The sequence below is a fragment of the Fragaria vesca genome, linkage group LG3, assembly GCF_000184155.1.
Source record: "Fragaria vesca subsp. vesca linkage group LG3, FraVesHawaii_1.0, whole genome shotgun sequence".
Taxonomy (NCBI): Eukaryota; Viridiplantae; Streptophyta; class Magnoliopsida; order Rosales; family Rosaceae; genus Fragaria; species Fragaria vesca.
Window position 1 is genome coordinate 12,545,636 of NC_020493.1, and position 8,086 is coordinate 12,553,721.

At 40.2% G+C, this 8,086-nt stretch overlaps 2 protein-coding genes across 2 annotated transcripts; both read left to right on the forward strand.

Moving 5' to 3' along the window:
* Nucleotides 1-1,956: 1,956 nt before the first annotated feature.
* LOC101293961 (putative F-box/LRR-repeat protein 23-like) lies at nucleotides 1,957-4,733 on the forward strand. Its single transcript, XM_004294207.1, has 3 exons — nucleotides 1,957-2,129; nucleotides 2,400-3,317; nucleotides 4,040-4,733. The coding sequence occupies exons 1-3, from the start codon at nucleotides 1,990-1,992 to the stop codon at nucleotides 4,617-4,619; spliced, it is 1,638 nt and encodes a 545-aa protein (XP_004294255.1). The 5' UTR covers nucleotides 1,957-1,989; the 3' UTR covers nucleotides 4,620-4,733.
* Nucleotides 4,734-4,989: 256 nt separating this feature from the next.
* Nucleotides 4,990-6,865, forward strand: LOC101296268 (50S ribosomal protein L4, chloroplastic-like). The gene is made up of 2 exons (XM_004294214.1): nucleotides 4,990-5,822; nucleotides 6,502-6,865. Exons 1-2 carry the CDS (start codon nucleotides 5,006-5,008, stop codon nucleotides 6,537-6,539), a joined length of 855 nt encoding a protein of 284 aa, XP_004294262.1. The 5' UTR covers nucleotides 4,990-5,005; the 3' UTR covers nucleotides 6,540-6,865.
* Nucleotides 6,866-8,086: the final 1,221 nt, after the last annotated feature.

Consider the following 8,086-nt stretch of genomic DNA (forward strand, 5'->3'; position numbering starts at 1 on the left):
GAGCTCCGTCGTGTGCTTCTAGATATGTTCTCTCTGAGCTCACTTTGGTAACGGCATCAATCTCTCGGTAAAGGACGACGGGTTCGCCGGAGAGAGTGATTCGCCGGAGAGAGAGAAAAGAGAAGAGAGAGAGAGAGTGAGGGAGATGAGTTGAGAGTGAGTGAGAGAGATATATAATGGTTAATATGTTATTATTTTTGTTAATGGCATGATATGTAATATTTTTAAAATTTATGGGCAACGGTTTAAAGAATTTAAATGGGTGTATTCTTTTATCATGATCAAGGAACATTTGTTAACAGTTTTATCATTTATTACTTCTAAATGTACCATTTTATCATTGGCCCTAGTTATTATACTAATGTGGCATTTTTTTCAAGTGTTTTTCTGCCTTTTTGTAACCGCTTAACACATTCCTCTTCAACTTTTGTAGTTCAACTGGGATCAGACACCTGCGACTAGGATGTTCCTATGGCATATCAGATGAGGGGTTGATTGAAGCTGCATCAAAATTTCCCCTGTTAGAGGATCTTGACATCTCATATTGTGGAAATTTGTTGCATAAACCTGTTAAAGTGATTGGGCGCTCTTGCCCTCTTTTGAAATCATTCAAATTGAATAAAGAATGGCACAAATATTCAAACAACCTTATTGAAGAGATGATTGATGATGAAGGTCCTAGGAGTAAAGATGACGATGCACTTGCTATAGCAGGGACGATGCATGGTTTAAACCACCTGTAGCTTTTCCGGAATCAGCTAACCAATGATGGTTTAAGGGCGATTCTTGATGGTTGTCCTCATCTTGAGTCACTTGATCTTCGCTCTTGTTTTAATCTTAATCTGGAGGGAGATTTGGGCAGAAGATGCAGTGAACAAATTAAAACATTGTTGCTTCCTGGAGATTTGATTGCTAGACCTTCTACTGATTTTCCTCACGAATCACCTGAATATAATGGAGGCTGGGACTCGGACTCATCTGATGATTATTGATCGGCTTTTATCATGGTTATGAGGATTGTGAATTGTCATGTCGGATTGATGAAGTCGACACCCTCTAGGAGTAGTTTTGGGATGGTAGTAAAGTAGTAATATTGATGCTGTAGGCACTTTTTTGGGAAGGAGCTCAGACTTGTGTTTGTCTATATTGCTGATTCCTTTTATAGTCTTCTACATACCTCCCTTGTATATGCTTTGCAGACTGTTTAATGTAAGTTTTCTATTTCATGATGCAAGACTTAACTAAATTTCGTTTAATTTGGAAAATTTATTTCACATGATGAAGACTCGTTTCACTCCTCATTCCTCAAGTCATATACAAAATTGAAAAATGTGAATGATGACTAAAAATAGAAAGTGGGAGTGTGGATTTCAATTTGGGGGGAGTTGATTTCACTTCCTTTATTTAATCACTATATACATTTACATTTGTTAGCTATAGGGAAAAAGCCCATTACAAAAAAAAAAAAAAAAAAAATTAATTCATTAATAAGCTAAAAATTTACTACACATTAGAATGACCGGTTGTGATGCCTACACCACGTCACACATTCATATCAAGATACAAAGTTACAGGTCCGTTGTCTATGACAACATCCATGAGCTAAAAGATCCTATACCTTAACCCAATTTTACACTCAAGAAAAGCTACCTAACTCTGAGAGTAACGATACGACCGTGTCACCAACATGAGTCAATTCCCTTTCGTCAAATCCATTGCCCAATATTATTAATTGGACCGGCCCAAGTGGCCCAACATTCCAATATTTCATGTTCTCAAAACCGCTCATTTTCCCTGAACAAACCCTCAAACTCAACAATGGCCGAATCCGGCCGAGACCGAAAGCGGAACTGGGCGGAGCTCCCGGACGAGTTAACGGCGGCGATTCTTTCACGGCTGGGAGCAGTGGATTACCTACGGAGCGCTGAGATGGTTTGCATGAAGTGGCACAAAATCTCCAAGGACCCTCTCTTCTGGCGTAAAATTGACATGCGCATCGACGGCGATCTCGAAGAGTGGGACTACGAGGACATGTTCCGCCTCGCCGTTGATCGGAGCTCCGGTAATGTCGTCGATATCAGTATCGAGCACTTCGGCACCAATGAACTACTCGCCTTTATCACCAAAAGGTACTAAATGTTTCTGTAGACTTTGGTGTTTGTCGTTTGATGATTAAATTGGTTCTAAGGCTATTTATGTAGAGTGATCAGGTTTTTTTATTTGATTAAGTATACGAATGTTTGATTTCGCACAATTCTATGGGCATTTGTTCACTCTTATATGTTGGATTATATGCATTTGCATCGTAGAGGAGTTAATGTGATGTTTTAGAGTCTTGCAGCCATATTTTCATGTACTTGTGCAACAGCTAATATTGTGTATCTAATACATGTTAATAGAGCGAGTAAAATCAGGTGCATCCGACTGTTATCTTGTAATGGTGTATCGGATGAGGGATTGAGTAGAATGGCTTTGAAACTGCGGTTGTTGGAGGAACTTGACATTTCCTTGTGCATGTGGATCTCACATGAAGCTGTGAGAGCGGTTGGGCGCGCTTGCCCACTTTTGAAGTCGTTCAAGTTCAACAAGGAGTGGTGCAGATTCTCTGATGATGAGTCTGACTCTGAAGAGAGTGAGCCTGATCAGCATGATGCGTATGACTTTGATCATCATGATGCGTATGACTTTGATGATGATTTTGCACCATTTCCTTTTGTTCATGCTCCTTTATTTCATGCTCCTGTTGCTCGTGCTCCTGTTAGAAAAGATGAGAATGCAGATGCAATTGCTATAGCAGGAACAATGCAAGGATTACATCACCTCCAGCTTTCTGGGAACAAGCTTACAGATGATGGCTTGAGAAAAATTCTTGATTCTTGTCCTCATCTTGAGTCACTTGATCTTCGCCTTTGCTTCAATCTCAATATGGGGATAGATTTGGAAACAAGATGTGCTGAACGGATTAAAAGGCTTTGGCTTCCCCATGATTCCATAGAGGGAAAAGGATTCACCTCTAGATCAGATGGATACTGCTTTAAATGGGTTGAACTTCCAGATGACGTTACTATGTCGATACTGTCACGGCTTGGAACAGTTGATATCCTGGACAATGCTCAGAAGGTATGCATGAAGTGGCGCAAAATTTGCAAGGAAATGAAGTGGACCACCATAGACATGCGCAATGATTTTGCTCCCGACATTACCTTCGACTTTGATAAGATGTGCCACCATGTTCTTGATCTTAGTTGTGGTAATTTGGTCGATGTGAATATGGAGGACTTAATTTCGGATGATCTCCTAAACCATATTACTGATAGGTACGTTTTTTGCTTCTTTTATTAATATTTTGGTTTCCTGGTATTAGGCTCCAAGTTGAACATAGAATTTTTATTGTCTAACTTTATAGTTAGGTTGTATAGATTTTCTAGGACTACTAACCTCTGAAAGCCATCTCTGTAGGCTTGTATATTAAAGTAATGTAGCATATATGAAGTCAATTTAACAACATTTTATCCACTAAAAGGAAAACAAATGGAATACTAACTGTGCTGCTATACATATAGAGTATACATAAATCTTATTGAGGGAAAGCTTGAAGCTTTTTAGAGGGAACCCAGTTTGAAAAAGAAGATAAAATATATGAAGTAATATATTGTCTATGTTCATTATTAGATATTATCTTTTTGAACCTGGTTCCTTCTTAAATCTGTTGGATGCTCCAAAGTTTTTGAACAGATATGATTGATTGGGAAAGAACAGCACTGTAAAAAATTAATTTTTGAGCATTGTATCCTGTTCTTGTTTGTGGTTTACAGAATTTAAAATAGATAGCACTTCAAAACAGAGTATCCCTCACTGCAAAGTGGAAACTCTTAATACATTATGGACTGTGGATCATCTAGGATGTCCTGGAGCTTCTATCTCTGATATTGTTCCCTATACACGCATGTACATGTTTGTTCGAATTTATGTCAGGTCAGTATTTGTGTAATTCTGCCATTTTGCAACTGTTTAACACATTCCGCTTCCACATTTGTAGTTCTAGTGGGATCAGACGCCTGCGACTTGCGTGTTCTTATCACATATCAGATGAGGGTTTGATTGAAGTTGCATCAAAACTCCCACTGTTAGAGGAACTTGACATCTCAGTATGCGAAAATCTTTCGCATAAACCTGTGAGAGTGCTTGGGCGCTCTTGCCCTCTTTTGAAATCATTCAGGTTGAATAAAAAATGGCATAAATATTCAGACGATTTTTTTGAAGAGATTATTGACGATGATGGTCCTTGGAGTAAAGATGACGATGCACTTGCTATAGCAGAAACCATGCGTGGTTTACACCACCTGCAGCTTTTTGGGAATCAGCTCACCAATGTTGGATTAAGGGCGATTCTTGATGGTTGTCCTCATCTCGAGTCACTTGATCTTCGTTATTGTTTCAATCTTAATCTGGAGGGAGATTTGGGAAGAAGATGCAGTGAACAAATTAGAAAATTGTTGCTTCCCACAGATTCCATTGCTGGTTATGGATTGATGCCTTCTACAGATTGGCAACCTCCCAGGAGGCCGAGTCCCCCGTCACCTAAACATTGGGAATTCTGGAACTGGGACTCTGATTGATTATTGAGCGGCTCTTCCCATGGTTTTGAAGATTGTGTTGTGTCATGTGGGATTGATAAGATGGACACTCAAACTGCTGAACTACCTGGGACATAGCGGTCTTGAATTTGAATGAATGGAAAAGGATTTCTGAACGAACTTCTCTTGCAGACTGTTTGATGTCTGTTATGAAAGATTGAACTAAATTTCGTTTAATTTGGCAGATTTATCTTTTATAGATTGACTGTATGCATGAAATGGTTCATGAAATGTATTTTATCTTGAAAAAAATCAAATATTGTTTCTTTGCCGCCGAATACGACACGTCGTTAAGACTCTGAATGGATAGCGGTAGCGGATAACAAAACCATCATCACTCACAGTCTCTCACTCAACTCAGCTCAACAATGGCGACCTCCTCTTCTTCTTCCCTCTCCTTCTTCACCTCCTCCATCTTCCTCACTTCCCACAAACCCCTCTCCTTCGCCACCCTCCGCTCCAACTCCCTCAAATCCCCCAAACCCCTAACCCTAACCGCCGAGCTCGCCACCCTCCCGGTCCTCTCCTTCACCGGCGACAAGGTCGGCGAGACCTTCCTCGACCTCAAGTCCGCCCTCCCCGACACCGCCCGCGCCGTCGTCCACCGCGCCATCATCCACGACCTCCAGAACAAGCGCCGCGGCACCGCCTCCACCCTCACCCGCGGCGAGGTCCGCGGCGGAGGGAGGAAGCCCTACCCGCAGAAGAAGACCGGCCGGGCCAGGCAGGGCTCGACCCGGACGCCGCTCCGACCCGGCGGAGGAGTCGTGTTCGGGCCCAAGCCCAGGGACTGGAGCATCAAGATTAACCGCAAGGAGAAGCGGCTGGCGATTTCGACGGCGGTGGCGAGCGCGGCGGATAATACGATTGTGGTGGAGGATTTCAGCGATGAGTTTGAGAAGCTGGAGAAGCCGAAGACGACGGAGTTTATTGCGGCGATGAAGAGGTGGGGGCTTGATCCCAAGGAGAAGACGACGTTCTTTATGCTGGAGGTTGCGGATAAGGTGAAGCTTTCGAGTCGGAATATTGGGACTTTGAAGATGTTGACTCCCAGGACGTTGAATTTGTTTGATATTTTGAATGCTGATAAGTTGATTCTGACGCCGGAGACGGTGGATTATTTGAATGGGAGGTATGGGGTTGATTTCGAAGGCGAGACTGAGGATGATGAGGAAGAAGAAGAAGGTAGTGAAGGTTGAGTTTTCTTTATTTGTTATGTGCTATGAATGTGCATTAATGTGTGGTGTGCTTGAAATTCATGTCTGTGTTTCAGTAGGATTGAATATTTGCATATATGTGCTTGCAGGTTAGGTTATGCAACTCTGTTAATGTATGCAGTTTGATATGCATTTCTGCATTTAGTTTTCGAACTGGGTTTGTAGTATGTTTGCTGCAGTGTTTTGGGAGTGAGGATGTAGATATATATAAATAGAGCAATGAAAGCTTATGATTTGACCCAGCTAAAATTCTTATGCTTGTTAGAAGAAACTATTCAATTTTCCTACTTTGAAAACAGTTTTGCAAGGCAAAGTGCATAATTACCTGGTGTTGTTTACTATGCTTTTACGAGGAATTTGTCATTGTGCTTGTTTATTTGGGGAAATCATATTGGTTCAGTCGTGTCAGTATGGACCTGCAGGCATGATTAGTAATAAAAAAAAAACCATGGCTGAAAGTAGTTTGCATTTCACATTGGATGTCGAAAAGTAGCTTATGAAAGTAGCTGTGTCTCCTGTGTTTTACTTGTTATGTTACATGAAAGCTGCTGCTATTCCCAACTGTGTACAAGAGCAATTGTGTAGTATGGTCTTTTAGGAATTTTCAGTTTGTTGATCTGTTTTTCTTTGCTCAATCTGTGTTACAGGAACTGTGGAGGATGAGAGTTCTGATGCAGCAGAATGAAGAATTTATTTCAACCGCTTTTTTCCTCCAAAAATTGACCTAGGATTCATTTCAATTTATCCTGGTAAGGGTCTGTGCCTTCTAAGTAACAATGATTTCTGCTTGGATTGACTAGATTGCAGGCTGGTTTGGTGAACTGAGTGTGCATCATTTTTGTTTGTAAAAATTTGCAAATTAGATCAATACAAGTGTATTTACTTGGACATCAATGTTGTATCTTTTAGTCAGTTATCCCGAGTAATATCTGTTGGCTGCAACTTTTTCATCATTCCGTTAGTATCTTTCTTGAATCTAGATATTATATGCTTATGTGCCCTTTGTTTGTGATTTATTATTGTCATGAAAACCTTCTTCGGAGCAGTTTGTGTTCCCTATGTTCATATTGTTCACAAGACGGGTGATTTAAAAGGTATAAAAGTTTATAGTCCCTGATACGGTTCCATCAAGTGAGCACATTTAATATGTTGTTAATGTAATGTTTGTGACTTTGTATTGAGTTCGAGAGGCAAGTCCTTGAGCAGAAAGCATGACTTTGTACTATTATCACTTTTTATGAGAAACAAACTGTAACTAACAAAAGAAACAATTACAATTTACAAAACAGAGGACAAGGAGTCCACTAGCCTAAGAATAAACAGCAACAAAATATAAGTTGAACTTAGATCAGTCATAAAGAACGATTATGAAATGAGAGCCGCCAAAGAAACAGACAGCAGAGCACTATTCCCCCTTGTAAAGCATTTCTATGCTTAAACTCTGATGTGACACTCTTTCTGTATGCCTAGATTATGATCTTTTGACAGGGTTGTCGCTCTGCTCTTGTTCAAAACTATAATGTACTACTATTATCACATCTTTATATAGGATGTCCTGACATATAAGATATGCATATTGCTGATCCACTTTCCAGCACCCTAAGTTACCGGAGGTAAACCCATGAATGTCAGCGGTGATACTGCACGCCTCTGACCATGACGAAAGTCTGAGACAGATCCATGAAAAGCTTGCCGGTAAGCGGATTGACATGGCATTCGGAGCAACAGAAAACACTTCCCAATGAAATAGAAGATTAGCATCATGCCACGGTGACAGAAGCCAGGAAGAAGTGAAAGCAATGAAGCTAGTGAGGGTTTCGGATTGAGTTTTTAAAATGCTTTGACAAAGACCTGATAAATTAAAAATTGGAAGGAAAGGAAAAATGGGGAGGTCAACAAAGAATGAGCAAATGGACACGATGACACGATCATAATTGGACCAATGATCGGAAGCGATGCTTCAACCATGAAATGCATATGCATGAGATCATGTTGATTCTTCAACTAGTACTTTAGCTCACAACTTCAAGCTTTTAGCGTCATATCCTAAATAGGATAAAATAGTTATATCCTAAATAGGATAAAATAGTTTGTTATTATTACTAGGGATGCGAAATTCATACAACTCAAATTGAAATTCACACATCATTTTTTATTTTTCGGTAACTTCAATTTTCTCTTTTAGTGATTTAAACTTTGTCTTTATGTGAATGAGTTAACCAAAAAAAAAAA